This window comes from Symphodus melops (assembly GCF_947650265.1).
Source record: "Symphodus melops genome assembly, chromosome: 6".
In the NCBI taxonomy this organism is placed as follows: Eukaryota; Metazoa; Chordata; class Actinopteri; order Labriformes; family Labridae; genus Symphodus; species Symphodus melops.
Genome location: NC_136696.1, coordinates 12,163,712 through 12,182,979, shown reverse-complemented (window position 1 = coordinate 12,182,979; position 19,268 = coordinate 12,163,712). Strand labels below are relative to the sequence as shown.

Below are 19,268 nucleotides of genomic sequence, written 5' to 3'. Positions count from 1 at the left end.
GAGTTTGTTTTTCACCCTCTCGATTCCTCTCTGCTGACGAGATTGCACCAAACAAACCACAAGTTACTGTTTGTAGTTTTTCCCCTTTTTTCCCACCATGTGGCGTGGGTTTAGTTAGCTCACCCTGGAACAGGATGAAAGGATCTCTGCATTTTTGTTTGTGTTGCTGTTTTTCACTCAAGCGTACGTGTGTGTGTGTGAACGTGTGGGTGCGTGGATGTGTCTGAACTTTTTGATGAACTTTCTGTATGGTTTTCTCACACAAATGTGTGTGTGTGGTAAGTGCAGAGTATGTTAATTGCACGTGTGTGAAACTGTTTGAGGGTGTTTGAAGCCAGATGGCCCCCCAAACCCATGCACCACTCAACCCAGCGCTGGCCCTCCCCCTGTTTTGGAAGCCTGCCCAATACTTAGGGATGAAGTGTAAGTGTGTGTGTGTGTGTGTGTGTGTGTTTCATTCAGACTGAGGACTTTCGGTGCAGATATGAGAACAGTCTGCCCCCTAGTGGACATTTTTCCCTCCTCTCCCTTGGTCTCCTCGCTCATACTGACTTACTGACTGAGCGTTGAGCTGGCAGGGCTCGTCACCGGTTCGGCCTCTTATTTGATTACTCTTGTCGATGTGGGCGTGAGGATGCCAACAGTGGCACACCTGTAATTAGTGTCAAACAAAGTGACTCTGCAATAAGGGAAATTACTGCTCACTCCACACGGAGCTGCAAACCCAGGAATGCAGAGAGTCAGAGGATGATTACTTTTACCCCCAATTTGGACTCTTTTAGAGATGGCACTTTGTGAATATGAAATGTGTCTTCAGTGCAGAGGGAAAGTACAGAACATCTGTGCAGATCTTATTTCTCCCCCAGGAAGGAGCCAGAGGGGGGAGAGACATATCTTTATTCCCTTTTTTCAGAGGTGTTTAAACGTGTGGCAGTTTAGATATGTGGAGTCATTTTATTAACTCCATTTCTTTTCATTTTATTTTGCCCATTCATCTTCAAAAAAAAAAAAAAAAAAAAGAGCCTACATCCTGATAGCTTTTGAGTCAGAGTATTCAGCGGCAGGTAGCCAATCCGGATAAAGGAATGTATTTGTATCTCAGCAACCGTGCAGCATGCCTGTTGTTGATCTACAGCATAGTTTGATTAAAGACGGACAAAAAGCTTCTTCACAGCTTGTTTTAATCACTGCATGCTCAATAGCCCATTGTGCGCTAACATTGGTCCTCACTTTGCTTCAGTAGCTGCATACAATTTTCTGTTTGTGGCCGTGTATGTGTTCCCCCAAGTGTTCTGTTACAGTACATCTTGTTCTGTAGCTCTCACAATTAATTTGATTAAAACGTTTCTTGGTGTAAACATTCATTTCATTATTCATGAATTATACAATAAAAAATCCATTTATTTTGGCTGATATTAGCATATACGGTGACTATCGGTTTTTGCTAATTTTATTGCAGATATGCCTCGATATTACGAGTGTGCTATTTAGATTAAAAGAAGCATTACACTCTCCAAAGTGTCATTTGAAAATGCACTTACTTTTCAGCTGACACTTTCTTCATCTATACTAATGTGATACCTTTTTTGGATGTGGGTATGTTGTGACATGAGCAGCCTGTGGGAGTCACAAAAAGCAGCGTTGGCTTCTTCAATCTGAAGGTAAGCTAATGGGGGGGGGGGGGGGGGTTGGCTCCACTTCTTGGAACTGTCATGTGGACCTTACACAGTCTATGTATCCAGAGAGTTTAAGTACACAATTAAAAATATGTCTGCTCTGTGCCTTTGTTCTGTTGGACGACCTGTAAGCAGAAACTCAATTAACTTGGAGACATACTTTCCGATTCTTGTTACCTATGAGTCGTCTTTATGTTCTTCACAACACAGGTAATTGAATCCATGTTAAGACGCTGAAACAGGCCAATAAGATAGTCCAGGGAAATATGTCTCTGTAAAAGCATGACCTCAGCGAGTCAGTCCTGAATCCCTGATGAGGCCAGGAAAAGTTGAAGTACTCTTTAATTCATACCACAGTGAGGCAAAAATAGAAAGCTGCCAAAAGAAATTAGGGTTAGTGAGCCAGGTTTAGAAACGATGGCAAAAAAATGTTGACGAGAGAAAGACAAAAAGAGATCCAATGTGTTTCTGTTCCTGAAGGCACACAGCAGGAGGTGTATTGCTCTGTCTCTTGTAATAGATTTAAGGCTGGTTTGGAGAATTGTGTGCGGAGCAGCTTTCTCAGTTTATGAAAGAGAGGTTGAGATATTTGCACATGATACACTAAATACTGTAGTTTCTCTCTCTTTCTCTTTATAAACATGTCTCCTCTGTCCACTGCAGTGCTGTTTGTGACCGCTCTCTGTCCTTATAATTCTGTCCTCTATTCTATTCTATAATTAAATGTAACAACAACAACAAAAGAAAGTAGTAGAGGACGAAAGAAAGAGAATGAATCTGTGAAAGAGAGAACCTCCTGAAAAGAGGAGAGATTGAAAGAGAGAGATGTGATTTGGTTTTTACTGTTGATAAGTATTTTATGGAGTGTATAATCCAGGCTGAGTGCAGTAGTTGTATATCATAAAAGCAGGGTACATGCACTTTCCATGACTGTAAATAACCAGCAAGAGGGGAGCAGGGGCAGAAGAAGAGGGATGCATTAGAGGAGAGGGGAAACAAAAGGCACAGGAGTGGAGAAGAGAAGAGGTGGAGGGGCGAAGGCACTCTGATGTAATTAAAGTGGGTGAGTTGTAAGGTGTGTCCCCCCCCCCCCCCCCAACACTCCACATATGGAGGGTTTATGAGTTGGTGAAAACATTATAGAAACACTGTTACAGCTGCCAACTGTCACTGGGAGAATGCAGGACGTGGTTACTAATGTTCAGCAGAAGTATGTCAATGTGTAGACAGTGTAAACCCCCAAAGATGTGCCAAAGTTTTCTGGTGGTGGGTTTATTGCCTCAACAAGAAACTTCAGGTTAATTCCTATAAAATTTTAGAGCACATAAATGGTCGAGGAAATTATTTTTGGTGGATTTGGCTCATTTTTGTGGCCATTTGTTTTTTGTTTTTGTTTTGCTTGATGAAGGCCTTGTACAAAAACGTTACCAAGACAAGTTTGTTTTTAGACAAGTGTGCAGGAGTTTATTGGTCTCCTATGCACCTGTCTTGTGAGACAGATGTGCAAAGGTTTTTTTAATTGTTTATTTTGATAAAACTTTTTTCAATGGAGAAAAGATTGTACATCATTTCAAATGAACAAATGTTGTTTCTTCCTTTTCCAGAGCAGCATCAAAGTCCGAGAGTGTCAAAAATCCATCAACAGCTTTCATGTTGAAATTCAAAGCAGAGTCTTATCAAAAGAAGAGTTTATCTATGACCTTAGGCCTCTATGATCCCAGGCTCCTATTTTTACAATATTAAAATATATACAGGGCACACTATGTTCCAAACAAATATGTTTCCCTCAGTCAAACGTTCAATGTATGTTTCCCCTTTGCCAAAACTTAAAATGAACCACTAACTGATGATATACTCTCTGAAGCTGAGCCCTAAAATAAAGAGCTTCATGTTAGACACTGTTATCTCCATGGTTACTGTGCATTTCTTTACTATTCAAGCTGTGTTCAATCTTAGAAAGTCACTTTGTGTTCGTGACGACACCCCATGCCCTAAATGGCTAAATGTAAATATTGCTACAACATAGAGATTGAGACCAGATCCTCATTAGGAAAATGTTTACTGCGGTAACAAATCAACTCAGTAGTGTGATCATTTTCATATCTTGTTAAATAAGAGCTACTTTTTTGTCTTTTTTCATGCTCAAAACATTGCCCCCTGTTGGTCATTAGAAAGAATGCAGATAGAGCATTAGCTATATGTCTCATGGGTATAGTTTAAGTTTATTTTGCATTTGGTATGACTTCATCGAGTGGAAAGAGTCACAAATAGGTATGAGAAGGTGAGGAATGACAGGCTGGAAATAACCGCAGGACGGAATCAAACCCAGGCACGAGAGATAACTACTTTGCTATCCAGCACCCCAATAGTTTAAGTGCTCAAACTTAAGTGTCTGATGCCAGATGAAGTAAATCTTTTTTTAGGTCAAGTTTTCTGAAATGCAGCGATAACCTAGCTTACATGTAAGCACTCCGTCCAGTCTCTCAATAAAGGGGCCGAGCTGACTCTCAATGTGTTGTTTCTGATACACTTATTGTACTGTTGACCTCCCATAACCTCACTTTAAAAGATTCAATCTTTCCCTGAAAGTTCATTTGATCTATTTTTTAAATGATTCCTGACTGGCTGCAGGAATTTACAGTATCCATTTCAATAGTAATGCAATTTGGTTTTGGTAGCGTCCGCTCTGGACATTACTTCAGAGGTCAATAGTGTCCAAGCGGATTTGCTTTTGGTCGACAGCAGGAAATAACTTTCATGTCAGGTTTGACTCGACAGGAAAGTCTGTTTGATGTTCAGCTTTGATCTTGACAGTTTAAACCAACGGATTTAGTCCAAAGTCACTTTTTACAGAAATGCTGGTCAGACCCAGCACTGTGTTGTATTGTACTGAGCACACCAGTCAGAAAAGATTATGGTGACTGTAAAAGTTTGGATCCAGAACAAAAGAATGATGGTCTTTTCATTTAAAATTTCAGGGGTGATTTCCTTACTAGTTTTCATCTTTAAGGGTTGATATGTTCAGACGTGTTGATGTGTGGAAGATGGATTCAAAAGTCTAGATTAGAGTTTTGATTGTGTAGCCTTTCCTTCCCTTTCATGCACCTTAAACACAACATCCTGGCTTTAGACTGAGGACTTTGATGTATGAATCCATCCTTTGAAGAAAGTGAAATTACAGATAGAGACCAAAGGTGAGACAGAAACCAGCAGAAACGTCCTGATAGAAACTGACATAAAATGTGCATTCACCTGTGAAGTTCTGCTGTGAGCACTTTCCTTTTCAATCTGTTGCCCCTCTTACTGTGCGACTCCCTCACCTATGTTTTCATGTGCCGATCACACCTTATGTGCCTTATCTACAAATAAGAGCTCACAATGGACTGAAACACGAATCACACACTCGGGGGGATGCAGTCCCACACAGGACCTCTCTCCTTTAACAGAAAAAGAGCTCGCTTCAGTTCCCTTTCTTTCTCTCGCTGTATTTTCATCTCCTGTGTGATTTGAAACAGCCTTTCAGGCCTCTATCTCTAATGTAGCGAATAGGCTTCCATTGTTGGTGTCGCAGCATTATGAGTTCCTTTTGTGTGTGCTTTTTCTGCTCCCAGAGGACTACACTGAAACCTGATAGGCCACATAGGGTGGCAGTGGTGGGATCTCTTTATTTGAGGGGTGTTTTTTTTTGTACTTGGTAATTATGGAAATAATTCATCTTTGTTTTGGTCTTTCTCTGCTGAGAGTCCAGTTCATAATTAATTGGTAGCGTGAAGGACTGGCCAATTTTAAATCACAAGGGAGGGGTCGAGGAGGGCTTGTTTTATTGGCTGGTGGCTGGTTGGGGTAGCGGGCGGGTGGGGCATCTGAATTAGATTAGATTTAATTAAGCTATGGGGCCCCCAGACTACACACTGGTACGTAAATAGGCTGTATGCCAGGCTAGTTGTTGTTAGGGAATTCAACAGTATGTGTGCTCACTGCTCACACACACACACACACACATACACACACACACACACACACACACACACACACACACACACACACACACACACACACACACACACTGCTGAAGACTCCCACAGGCCTTCAAGGTCAGCTTAACAGGAAACATATAGCACTGAGTCTGGAAAAAAAGAAAACAAGTTCAGGAAAAATTCTCCTTCTTTAATGATTACTTACTGCTAGCGCTACCCACTTACTGTGTTTCACACCCTGATACTCTGACATCCAGCTTTGTGGGTACCTGTACCCCCAACACTCTTTTCTTAATGGATGCTTGGTGCTGTGAGAGTACATCCATGACTTAAACATTTGCAGCGGGTTAGCTTAGCAATAACTGGCCAGAGGTGGAAACTACCCGCCTTAAGAGAGCTCATTAATAATGTCATAGTCAGGTTCTGTAGTCTGTCCACCAAACAAAAGAATAGAAACATTCTGGTTTTTTTGTTTTATTCTTGAAAATACATAATCTATTCCAGGGGTGCAGTTGTCTCAAAATGTTGCTAATAAATAGAAACAACAGAAATTCACTGTTTCTAAGAAGGAGCTATCCAACAGCATAACACTGGTCACAAGTCAAGTTACTTAAAGATTTAACAAACATAGCCAACTCACTGTTGTACCCTCTCTGTTGCAGTCTTAGTGCGTAGCTTAGCTTAGCCTAGCTTAGCTTAATATTTACTGTACAAGAACGAGTACCAGTGATGTTACCGATCTCAGATGTGTAACCTTTCCTTTAAGTACACATTGTGACCTCTATTAAAGCGTGATTTGATTCCCAGTTCATATAAATAGTATATTAATCTTTAGGGAATCTGAGAGTGGAGTTTTCTTTCACATAATACTTTGTAGATCAGACATGTAACTCAATATCACAGGGTCACTCCAGTCGACTCTTTTTGAAGCTGTGCACATTTCCTTGAATTCTCTGGGGCGCTGTTGCTTCAGCTTGTTCATGTGGGGGGAATATCCACTCTGTACTAAACGCAATATCCCCAAAGAGCCTGTAAGTCTAAGTAAGACTGGAATACTTCAAAAAGCTCCAAAAGGCTCTGCCTGCTTTGCACTTTTCTCTGGACCTAATCCTTACAGATGGAAGCAAATTTGCAAACTATTGATTCAGCCTCGAGATGTTTTGTAATGGGCAATTTCTGGGTAGCTTTCTGGACAGTATCCTCGTCTATCTTCGCGATGGCTCGTGGACAGAGGGCAGAGTTCTTTAAGGTGTCATATAGGAGCTAATGCACTTCTTTTTTTCTTTTTTTTCTTTCTTTTTTTTTTAAGATGCAACACAGAAATGTTGACCAAAGAACACACAAAGTAATCCAGTGAGTGTTTTGAACTTTTTACGAGGGAAACAGAGGTTTGATGTTTTACAGCCCCCCGAGGCATTTCTGTAATTTAAACTCAAACAGCAGCTGTAAAATACTTTTATGTAGCGCATTTCTCATTAGCACAGCCCTGCTGCATCTAGCTGTGTAGTAAATACAATTCCTTCCACTCTCCCTAGTACATCAGTACTGGGGTGCCGGTAAGCAGCAGAAACATCTTTTACACCAGCCTCAACCCGAGCGCCTGATTGAAATTCTCACTCTGTATTATCAGTCTGTGGAAATGTTTAAGTGCTATTCCCTTATCCCATCTGGAATAATAAGCTGCACCACTCTTTGGAATCACAGTAGTCCCTTTCCTCATTTCAGGCAGCAAGTTGGCTGCTTCCTGTTTTTTTTTTTTCTTTTTCTTTTTAAACTGTTGGCCTCGGCTCTCTAAGTAGTTTGCAGACATCCCCTTTCCCCCTGTGACAAACATGGTAATCTGTGACAGCCCCCGGTGTTCCTCTGCCTCCCCCCCATCTTCAATGTTCAGTAACCCAAGTCGAGCCTTATCTCAAACTGCTGTAAGCCTTTATGCCCTCTTAAAGAATGATTTAGCCTTTCTTTTCCTTCACTTGTGTTTATAATAAAGGGTGAGCTTGCTACTTTTAAACTCAGGCCTCTGTGCAGAATGCTCTGTTGCTTTTTGTCCATGGATGCTCCTGGGAGACTGACTGCTGTTCTGCTTGTTGTGAAACACTTTTTTTTTTCCCACACAGACCACAATTCAGAATGAACCTGAAATACAATTTATTCTTTCATATTCATGTCTCTGTTCCCTTAGCTCCACAACTCATCCTCCCTTTTTCCACAACCTTCAATTACATCAAACATTTTTCTTCTTCCTCCTCATCTTCATCCCTTTTATCGTTACCATCCTACATTACATTTCTCCAACCTCTTACATACCCATTTATAGTTTGCCAATTATCTCTCTCCTCTTCCTCACAGAAGCTCCAGGACAGGATTTCGTGACACTGGACTACCGCTTACGCTACTACCCCAGCATCACCTACGCTGTCATCGGCAGCGCTGTCATCTTCGTCCTGGTGGTGGCGTTGCTGGCGCTTGTGCTCCATCACCAGAGGAAGCGAAGCGTCCTGCTGCCCAGAGGCGTAAGAGGGAGCTCGCATCACCATCACCACCATCAACCGCTGTTGCTGTCCCGCCTTGTCATATTAGACCGAGGCCACGTCCACGCAGGAAGTCCAGGTCTCTCCCCTGACTCTCCCACCACAGCAGGGCAGTACCGCTCAACATCTCAGGCGCTGCAGCTGCTGTCCGGGACTCTCTATCCTTCTGGACTCCCCTCCATGGACTCACCTCCGTCATACTCTCAAGCCGTTCTGGATGTCAGGTCAGGGAAATGTTGGCTCTCAAGGCTACATAAGGATTTCAAATCTTTTATCTGCACCCATGAAGAGATAAACCATAAAAAAGTAGAGAATTGAAGTTGTCTCTTTAGTGAAGAAACATCTATATTACATATTTAACACACAGACACCTCTGTGATTAAAAACGTTAAATATCCCACCAATCAGTGAGCAGTTGTGTCATGCTGTTTTTTTTAATGATGTCTAGTTTGCGATCAGTTAATTTGTCATCAACTTGGAGCTGATTAATTATTAAACACAAGCTGAATTTTACTTTTTCATGAGCTGATCACTAATCAGTTTGAATGAAGAAGAACAGAAAGCTACTCAGCATTAGCTGCAACACTCAATAATATTGAGTGGAAAATTATGTCCTTAATAAAAATAACAGTCTCTCTGAAAAGTTTCAGAATTATAAATTTATGATCACATTGAAGTCCTTATGTAATAGCTCACAGCCCTGACATCATGCTTGTCCTCTTCTCCGTTTCCCCTGTTTTCTCTTCTAGTCGGCCTCCCTGGTTTGATCTCCCTCCTCCTCCGTACCTCCTGGATGGGGAGCTTCCATCCGAGGGTGAGCTGCCACTGTACGAGGACCCACAAGAACCTGTGAGCCGCCCCGCAGCACATCCCTCTGAACCCTCAACAACCAGAACTGTGGCCTCGGGCGCTCAGCAGAGTGCAAGCCCGAGAGGGGAGTCGGACCGGCTGTAGCCACTGCCGATTAGACTCTGAAGACTCAAAGAGTGTCGGAGTCATGGACCGGGCTGCAGGTCCACGGGAAGCCAAGACAGTCTGGAACAAAGACCTGCTGAGGAGAAGGGGCGAAGTGACTGCAGAGGCCATAACTGGCTGCCTGCACATCGTCTCTCAGAACACTGTGCTTGGAAGAGCTTTGTCCTGCAGGACTAAGCTTACATGCAGGCTCCCTCTGGTGGTGTCATGGTCGCACTACTCCTTAAAAACTGACAAAAACCGTTGAATTGGGCTTCCCTTGAAGAAAATATGTACAGAATGATACATACATTTCACCGCAATCTCCAGAAAACGGCCATTTTTTTACATGTTCTTTGCATCTGACATGATCATTGCTTTTTGTGGAGCTGTATTATCATTTCCACTTCTCACTCACTCCTTCTTTCTTACAACAGTATTTTTGTTTCCAAAGTGGGGTTTGTAAGATCTCCTTATTGCTAGATACATTCTATGTTGTTCAGAGGTACTTCTACATTTCATGACTATGTGTACTTAGATTATTTAACAGTGACATTTTGCAGCCTTACTTGTGATAAACTTGATATACTTAAACACAGTTCAGTGTTGTTGTATAAGAGTGAGAGCAGTCAAACAGGAACATGCAGCTGTGTTACACACAAAGCAGTCAGAGGAAAACCTTTTTTTTGTCGACAATATGATCTCATTGACATTTAGTAACTTCTTCTGTCGTACCTCACACTAAACCCAGAGGTCACTTTTTCTAAACGAGCAGGACGAGTCCTTTGCTTTCATTACAGTGTTTTTCACAGTATTTCTTGTTGTCATTGTGTTTCAGATAAAAAAATGTGAACAGGACCACTAAGTTTTTTCAAAACAATGTCAAAGGCAGTATTTATGTATTCAAGGTGAACATCATCAATCATTCCTGCGATCAAAAGAACCACCTCTGTTGAAACAAAGAAACACTGTTTGTAATATTTTTGTTTCAAAAATAATCTTTGTGCTTTAGGCAGAAAATACAAAACGTTTGTGTGGCCTTATTTTCTATCAGTTTAGTCATTAGTGCCTTTGTACAAGATTAGTTTGAATACCAAACCAACTGATTTACAATGCCTACAACAGCTGCCTGTACTCATATTACTCATATGCAGCCACACATTTCAGTTCAATCTGATCTAGGATCAGATAGTTCATTTTTTGAGTCACAGTTTGTAATGTGTATACCTCCAGTTTTGTGTCATTCTGGAAAATCCTCCTCCGTAGTATTAGGCAATGAATGATGAAATCCATATCTGAAGGATCTGTGTTTATACATATACTACCTGTATTGTATTTTGACTGTTTGTTCATTTCAAAGTGCTTTGTTCGACACTGTACATAGGAGATAGGGAAAGTAAAGAAATCTATTTAAAAGTAGAGTTTAATGTGAGCTATAAATGTGTAAATATATTCCTACTCAACATTTCTCCAGAGACGGCACAAGAAAAACAATCAAACCAAAGATAACCATTATTAACCTTAGCAAAAGGATATCACCCTCCAAAGGACTGATTTTCTATCCCAGCTGTTTATAGCGTTATTATATTCAAATATGCAAAGGTTTATTGGGTAAAACATTATCAATGTTATTTGCTGTAAAACTGGAAAACATTTCTCAGGATGAAATTTATACCAGTGTCTCTTCTGTTTGATCTTTGTTTAGTTTCATTGAATGTTTAAGATTGAATTCCATTTTTCTGATCTTATGAGCTTTGTCATTCACATGTCAGTGACACTGCCCATCTTTTTATCCCTTGTATTCTGTGTATTAAAAGTAATATAAAATTCTTTCTGTGACCGTGTGTGTATATGAGTCTTCCTGGAGATCTAATGTTATATTTCTCAGCAAACTAATATACCGTACAATATGGTTATTGCAAAGTCTCCTCCAGTGCTGCGTACACAAATCCTGGATCTCAGATCCACATGTAATAAAGTGGAAGACGCCTTCTGAGTCAGCGCTTTGGATGGACAGAAACAAGTATTCAGTGTTTTGCTAGAGGAGAACCACCAAGGATGCAACATTATAAAATAAAGTCCTACATTTGAAAAATGACTGAACCAAGAGGAAGTGTTATCAGCTAAAAGTACCATTACTTTGGACAAAAGTATTTCAGTAAATGCAGTGTATTTCTGCCATTAGGGTGTTAACAGATCTAGGGTTAAATACTTTTAGTTATATAAAGGTGGTTTAGTTCAGGGGTTCCCAGCCTGCAGGTCTTCACAAGGTTACATGGGTGTCAAGGGACAAATAAGGAAACAAGTTATACATCTTCAAATTGAACTTATTGATTTAGCTTCTCTTAAATCAACTGGTTTTCTGTAAATGGGATACATTTGAATAATGCTCAAACAAAAACATTTAATTCAATTTAACTGAAAAGATGAAAGATGTGACACTGAATAGACAATGTTGTTGCTGCAGGGGATAACACTTCCAAAATTTAAAAAAGGGACAATATTTTCCCCTGAAGTCTGTAATCAATTTTTAAAAAACCTACACTTATTTGGAGAGGTTTATAAACTTGATGTAATTTTTACTTGTTGAATGCTTTTGAGAGACCTACAGTGTCGTTCTTCCAGACTCAGAGGCCTGCAGTTTGTTTTTCCACCAGCAGATGTCAGGGTGTCACCACAAACAATAAAACTCAGCAGCAGCTGCAAAAAAAGCTGAGCTGAGTCTTGCTACGCTGCTGCACTAATTATAGCAAATGTATTTTGTATGTAATTGACTCGTACATTGAATCTTTTCCCCACTTTTTTACTATTTCATTTGTTTTAGTTGAATCACATTGTATCATTATGTTTGCTTCACGTCTTTTTTCTTTTGGATTTCTATATATTTTGTATTTCAATGTGTCATGTTTATGTCTTGTCTCCTGTAATGCTGTTTGCAACGCTCTGTTCTGTAAAGCACTTTGAATTGCTTTATACACGGTTTGAATCGTGCTTCATAAAGAAACTTGCATTGCATTTAGATTTTCTGAAAGAGGCTGGTAATACTGATATGCTAAATAGTTTAGCATTCAGGCTAAGATCTGCATATATCTCAGATTCATGACAACTATCTACATCTGTACTGACACATAGGAATATATAAATGAATGTCTCCTTACAAATTGTCCCCTTTCATTGTAATGTCCCACAAAACCCGTCATGTCTCCTTGCCCCTCCCACCCTAATATCCGCATGACATTATGATACATCAGATAACATGTGATAGCATCTCTGACTGCACAGGCCGGGCCCCTCTACCTGCCCCTTTTTTCCCAATAGTCCTTTATCCTGCCCTGCTCATCTTTTATCTTCCCACACTCACACATCTCTCATATTCCCTCCCTCTCACCCCTCACCCCTCGTCCAACATTAGGTCCTTTCCCTCATCTTAAACTCTGAAGCTGGAGGCCCATGTTTGCTTAGCCCGAGCCCTTAACTACACAGAGTTTAATTAAAAGCCTGCACACTTCTCTTTTTGCCGCCTGTCCTGTCTGTCTGCCCGGCAGCTGGTGAACTTGCAGATTGAAATGTGTACATAGGTTGGAAAATGTGTTGCCGGAGCAGAGGATGCACTTCCACTAGTTTTGTCCCACATGATATGCAAAGATGATGCAAAAGATGACAATAAGGAAGAGGAGGTGTAGTGAAAACAGGCTGCCATGGTAGTGAGGTGAGTGGTTACATTAATATTTATGTAGATGAGGATCACTACTAAGGGACACCATGGCAATATTCCAGTAGATACCTCAAAGGGACGAGTTTCCCTCTCTTGGGGCTCTTTCATTCAGCATTAGCAAAGCCGTTAGCTATTGGATTCAGTGCAAGTGAGATAAAGCTGTCTAATTTCCCACTGACAATAAGTCCTTAATTCTTTCAACTAGTGCTGAATTAGGCTCTTGAGATTTTTTTATATTTAATGTGCTTGTGTAGTTAAAGATAATATTTCTTTACAGGAAAAGAAGAGCTATAAAGCTCAACTCAGGATATAAAAAAGATTTAGCCACATACGAGAGCGTGTTCATTGCAAGTGCAGCTCTCAGTGGAGGCCACTTTCGTTTGCACAAAAAATGAACATGCACACTGGCTTGGCTGTGGTGCCATAGCTCCAGTGAACTGGAGATAAGACCCCATGTTTTCACATGTAAATGGTGCGAGTGTGGAGGGGAAGGAGGGTGTATTGTTAACATGGGGCAGCTCTGAGGGGATCTGAGGAGCACTGCTAAGGCTTTGGCCAGCGCAACCCTTATCAGATGAAGAGCAGGCCTCTGAGGGAGGGAGGGGTCGGCGAGGGACAGGGGCTGGGCAGGGTTGCGGGGGCCAACTGGAGAATAGAACAGCTGGCGGAGTCACGCGTGCAACCCCAAAAACACACAGAGCCCAGACACGCTGAGCACGGTGGGAATCTCCTCGGCTAAGAGATCCACAAACACACTGCCTCTTGTGTTATTATCAGCCACCAGCCAGCGAGTCTGAGCACATAATCAGACACACAGCAGCAAAAAGAGGAGCAACTCACACATTCACAGACACACAAACACATGCACACAATCATTGAAGAAAATCACAAAGATTCACAAATACACATTTCCATACAGACGTCTTTACGCATCATTAGGAAAACACTGGTCAAGAAAAGGCAAAACACCCTCACACATACAGAGTTAAATCTCCAATGAGACACAAGCTTGTTTAGCTGAATAAGTTACCAGCAGCAAAGTCAACCTGACTGGTTTCAACATCTGTCTTGCTGGGTTTTGAATTTCTGCATGAAAAATATGCATTCATTCTGTCTTTTAATGTGATTTATGACGTGCTTTCACGCCCTTATCACAAATTCAGCCTACCTGATAACAAATAGTATATATTTTTTCCTCCTGACCCAGTGGATGTCGCAGTCTGATAACCACTAAAAGAGCAATACAAGTTCTAAAGAACAGCCAGTGCCTATAGGGAGACTGAGGAAAAGGTAGAATTTAGGCTTTAAATAGTCATGCAAATACATTTATTGTACTGCAAATGTAATCCAAAAACGTAAATCTGTCATTAAATCAGTGAGCATACCGATGGAACCAAAAAAAATCATCTCATATCTATGCATGTATGCGTATATATGCATAAGTCAGGACGGGATTAGCAGCTGAAACAGTAACACTTCCCTGCTCAAGAATAGACCAGGGTGCTGGCTCTTGTCCTTTTCATTCAGGCCAGTGTTAAACACACAGAGTAGCATGCTAATGGATAATCCCTGAGGACCGGCCACCTTTGTCCCAGCCCTCAGAGGATGTCTCTCTCTGGGCACTGGGTGACAGTCACCAGGCTGCCGGCTACTGGACAAGCAGTATGTTGCCAGATACTGATCTCATTGGTCCAGAGGGATGCCAGCAGGTTGCCAAGCTCTCATTGGTATTTGATGGGCAGAAGATTGGCGTCTGTTCTGGTTTCCTTTTTGTCGTTTGTTTTTGTGTCCCTGTCTGTGATGTTTCTGCTATTTTACTTGATGAGAGGAAAGTGAAAGTGTGGCATAGGGGGATTTTGTCATGCAGCAGGTGGTCTGTATGTACCAACAAAGACCCCCCAGTTAATCGGATGGACTACAGTGGGGCTGGTATGTTCGTGGTATCATACTTGAAAAGATATTCAAGGACTATGACAAAAATGTAAAGCATTTCAAACTCTCATTTAGACATAATTGCTTTAAAAGATTAAGTATCAGAAACAGCATATTTTGCTATTAAAAGGTCACCTGACATAACATTTAATTTGAATTATTAACTCATCAGGCAAGGTATTTCAGTGAATGGGGGTTTGATATTTTCATGCAAATGGCTGAGAGAGGTTCCTGGGGTTATAAGCACTTGCTTATATAGCCCTATGGATTAGGACATTCCTCATTGCAAGGTGGACAGTGGGAGACGGAAGTTAGTCGAGAGGCCGACTGTCATTGATTTGCTGAGAGGAAATTCCAAAGTGCAAGGTGCAGTAAGGGAAAGGCTAATCTCCAAGGAATACTAGTATTTCTCAGCATTCTGTTGTTTGCAAAAGAAATATGAGCAACAAAGAGCAGAGTGAGGGTTCAGAATTGATGACAGCGTCATGAGCTGTGTGTGTGGTATTGCATGTAAGGAGTAGGGCGATACCATGATTATTTTAAACAATTTATCCAGGCCTGGTTCTATACTGTCTGTGATGAAATATAGTCGCCCCATCCCAACTCTGTACCCTCATCTGTCTTTTCACCCCAGAGAATTGAGCTCCACATTCAGAAGCGCCCAATATGGCAGCACACACACACAGAAATACACACACATTAAAGCAGGAGAACGTATCAACATGATATCTACTCATTTCCTTTGGAGAATATCACGACTTGTTTGCATTTCAATTTCCAGATTTACCTCTGTGTTATCATCAGATGCCTTATTACGATATATCTAAGTGCTCCATATGCAACATTTTTGCAGTACTGCCGATATTTACAGACATCAGAGCATGTCTGCTTGTCTTGAACTTTTCTTGCAGATTCATCAGAGCAGCTGGATCCCCCACAAAGCTAAAAAACGATTATTTTTCCTGGTCTCACAAATTCCCCCTCCCGCAGCAACATCCTTCTTCTTCACACATCCTGCATGGAGCCTCACATCCCTTACACTCTTCCATTCACAATAACTTATGCCCCCCACCTCTCCCATTTCCATCCACACTTCTTCACTGAAACACACACAACACAGAAACTATACCCCCTCTGTCCTGATTCCGCCTACCACCCATGGCCACCCCATGCCTCGCACGTTCCTCTCAGACAGGCAGCACGACACTGGGCCCCTCCATCCCTGTCTTCCCCGCAACCCCCCTTAAACTCTACCATGCCCCCCAGTCCGAGCTCCATCCATCATATCTGCCCCCCCCCCTTCCAGCCTCCATCACGTCCCCACAAAGGCAGCAAACCCAAAGAAAAGAAAAGGCAAAAAAAAAAGAGGAGAGAAGAATACAGCCGCTACCATGCAGAACAGTGCTGGCCGGAGTACGGTCTTTTGTCTCGGGCCCTGCCTCTTCTCGCCTTGTCTCTCCTGCAAACACACCCTCTCCTCCAGAGGAACAACAGCGAGGAGGCTGGGGGGGGATGGACCCGGGGTGTGGTGATATCTAAAGCCATATAGTTTGGCCCCCTCCATGGCCCCCTGGGCACCAGCAGACTCTGTGTGTTGAGCTGTCAAACAGGGCCGCCCCGTCCCTCCCCTTGCGTCCAAGGGCACTCCCTCTGGGGGGCAGTAGGGGCCCCTGAACTCCTGACTCAACGGGCCCTTAAGCCAAAGCTCACTGTGCTCTGCTTGCCTGACCACTGACGCTCTGCGAGGTGGAACAGTAAGACTCAGGTGAGGAGGGAGGGGCTGGGTGAACATCTGCAGGGAAATTTAAAGAAAGAGATGGATAAAGTGAAAGATTTAAGTTGACATCAAAGACACCTTTGACTTTTGTGTGATATGTGCACTCGACTGCAAGGCTACTGGAGCACAGATTTGATGTCTGATAGCACAAAAAGAAAAAGAAAAAGTCTTTTACAAGATTCCTTCCATATAAGAAGAGAAGACAGCAACCTGAAGTAAAAAGAACTAAGCCAGAGAGAGGGGAGCATTTAAGTGAATGGGCAGCATCCATTAAGAGCAAACAAAAGCGGGTGCCTTTCTGTGGCTGCCGATGTTCTGTAGCAGGCCACCCTGCCTTTGTGACCCAAGGAAAGGAGGGTAGTCCCCGCTTGGTCACGTTCACACCCTTTGCTGATAGAGCACCTCTCACTGCTGGTCATGGGTGTTAGAAAAGTCCTGCAGCTGCTTGGGCACAAAATGGTGACAGACAGAGACGGGGGGCATCAAAAAGACACGAAAAGAAGAGTTTTTTTTTTAAAAGATGGATTTTAGAAGAAAAGGCTGAAGAAGGCAAGAAACGACACTCAAACACCGCTTATTTTCATATGGAGATTACAAAAGAAAGCAGTGGAAGAAAAGAAAGAGAAGGTCAGAATATATGAGATCAGATAAAGCAAACTGTTGAGTCAAGAAGTTTTACAGAAAAGGTTAAGGAGACGGGGAAATTATTAATGAGGAGCAAGCCCAGGTTGAAGGAAATAAAGAACATGTTGGATTGTCCAAATTCAGTGTGCTAGTTTATGGGACCCCAGAGACTTGTGGGGAAGATAGTGAACTGGTGGAATAAGAGGGGGCTGGAGGGGTGGAGAGAGGGAACGAATGGGGTTAGATATGGCTCTGCTATTGTTAATTAGTACCTAGCACAAGCATGAAAAGAGGTGGGGGCCACTGTGTCTTGTATATGCTCTGCATGCTACATGGGAAATCTTGTGAATGAAATAAGACTATTTTTAGTCTCAAAGAGGTCAGACAGGAGGGGTTTACTACGGAAACTATGAGACTGAAACTGAACACAAAACAAGCCAGAGCAACACACACAAAAACATAACACAAAAAAACACTCACACAAGCACGCATCAGTCCGGTCCACAATCACACAGCACCCAAATGCAACCGTGACTGACCACGTTCCAGTCCTATTCACTTAAAGGACAATGGTGTGCTGAGGCTGCAAAAAGCCAGTTGAATGTGTGCGTGTGTGTGTGTGTGTGTGTGTGTGTGTGTGTGTGTGTGTGTGTGTGTGTGTGTGTGTGTGTGTGTGTGTGGTTGGGCCTGCATCTGAGGCCTGTCTCCGTTCCTCGGGCTCACAGATTGTGATTTTCCCAGGTGAACGATACCATACGGAGCGTTGCATCTTCAAGCTCATTAAAGAGCATTGGGAGGCCATTAGAAAGCATTCAGCAGGGTGTGCATTCCCCCAGACTGAGCTGTCAGGGCACAGAGCCATGCCCGAAGGCCCCAGGGTGGGGACCTATGCTAAACGGGCCGAGGGAACACACCAGAAGGAGATGATCCTCTTTCTTCTTCTGAGCACTGGTTGCTATGTGGAGTGATACGAAGGCGAGGGAGGGGGCAGTGTGTGTGTAACAGCTTGTTGAGTTCCCTCACTTAGGGAATTCATACATTCAAACTAACTGTTGAATACAAAGATGGATAAGTCTGCAACATGATATCTATAAACGGTATCATTTATATGCAAAGAGAACAGCAATGAATATGAATTTGAAAGAAAATAAAGGCTGCAATTTGTTAATTTTTTTCTATATATCATGTCAGAATGAATAGAAGATGACATAATGCGGCAGTGATGATAGCTCAGCAAAGACAAATAGTCCCCCTTGTGGACAACAGCCAGATCCTCACACATCAGCCGGCCATTGATTCCTCAGACTAAAGAGTTGGAACATGAAGCAGTGTGATGCCATTCAGTGCAGAGTGTTGCTAGGTAGAGTGCACTAGTCCATAATCTGTGTGTGTGTGTGTGTGTGTGTGTGTGTGTGTGTGTGTGTGTGTGTGTGTGTGTGAGTGTGTGTGCGTGTGTGTGTCAGAGAAAGGCAGAGAGAGAGAGAGAGAGAGAGAGAGAGAGAGAAGGAGAGGCAAGGGTGCAGCATCCATCCCTGATGGATATAAATGAGAGTCATGTCAGCAAAAAGACCCCATGCCATCTGTGATACTCACAGATGATCTCACACATCCCACACAATCACACTCACACACACACACACACACACACACACACACACACACACACACACGTAAAAACAAATACACACTTCTTTTTTAAGGTTAACCTTATTACTATATTTGTGGCTGTTCTGACACATAGGGTCATGCTAACCTTTAATTTACCTCCTCAGCTGTAGAGATCCAACCAAACACAACTCTGCCTTTAGTTAGCAAACAAAGCTGTTAAGCTATTAGATCCCTATACAGTTGGACACAATTGCTCATCTATAGAGTTGCTTTCTGTTTTCACTTTGTCCACCTTTAGAAAGAGTTGCAAATCATATTAAATTATAGTTTATTTCAAAATTGATGTCAGGGTTGTGCTGCTTTTCCTGAAACACAATGTTTATCTCAGAAGAATATGAGCAAAAAAAAACCCACACAGAACTGTTAGTTTTTGCATTGAATTAGTTTTCGAAGCATGACACAAAGTCAGAAAAT

The 19,268-nt window shown here is 42.2% G+C and overlaps 1 protein-coding gene across 1 annotated transcript in view; it reads left to right on the top strand.

The window, feature by feature from the left end:
- ldlrad3 (low density lipoprotein receptor class A domain containing 3) overlaps window positions 1-10,968 on the top strand; it is an 82,257-nt gene extending 71,289 nt beyond the window's left edge. The window contains exons 5-6 of the mRNA XM_079345794.1: window positions 8,003-8,408; window positions 8,934-10,968. Of these exons, the coding sequence (XP_079201920.1) occupies window positions 8,003-8,408; window positions 8,934-9,138 (611 nt within the window). The 3' untranslated portion in view covers window positions 9,139-10,968. The remainder of the gene's footprint in view (window positions 1-8,002; window positions 8,409-8,933) is intronic.
- The last annotated feature ends 8,300 nt before the right edge of the window (window positions 10,969-19,268 follow it).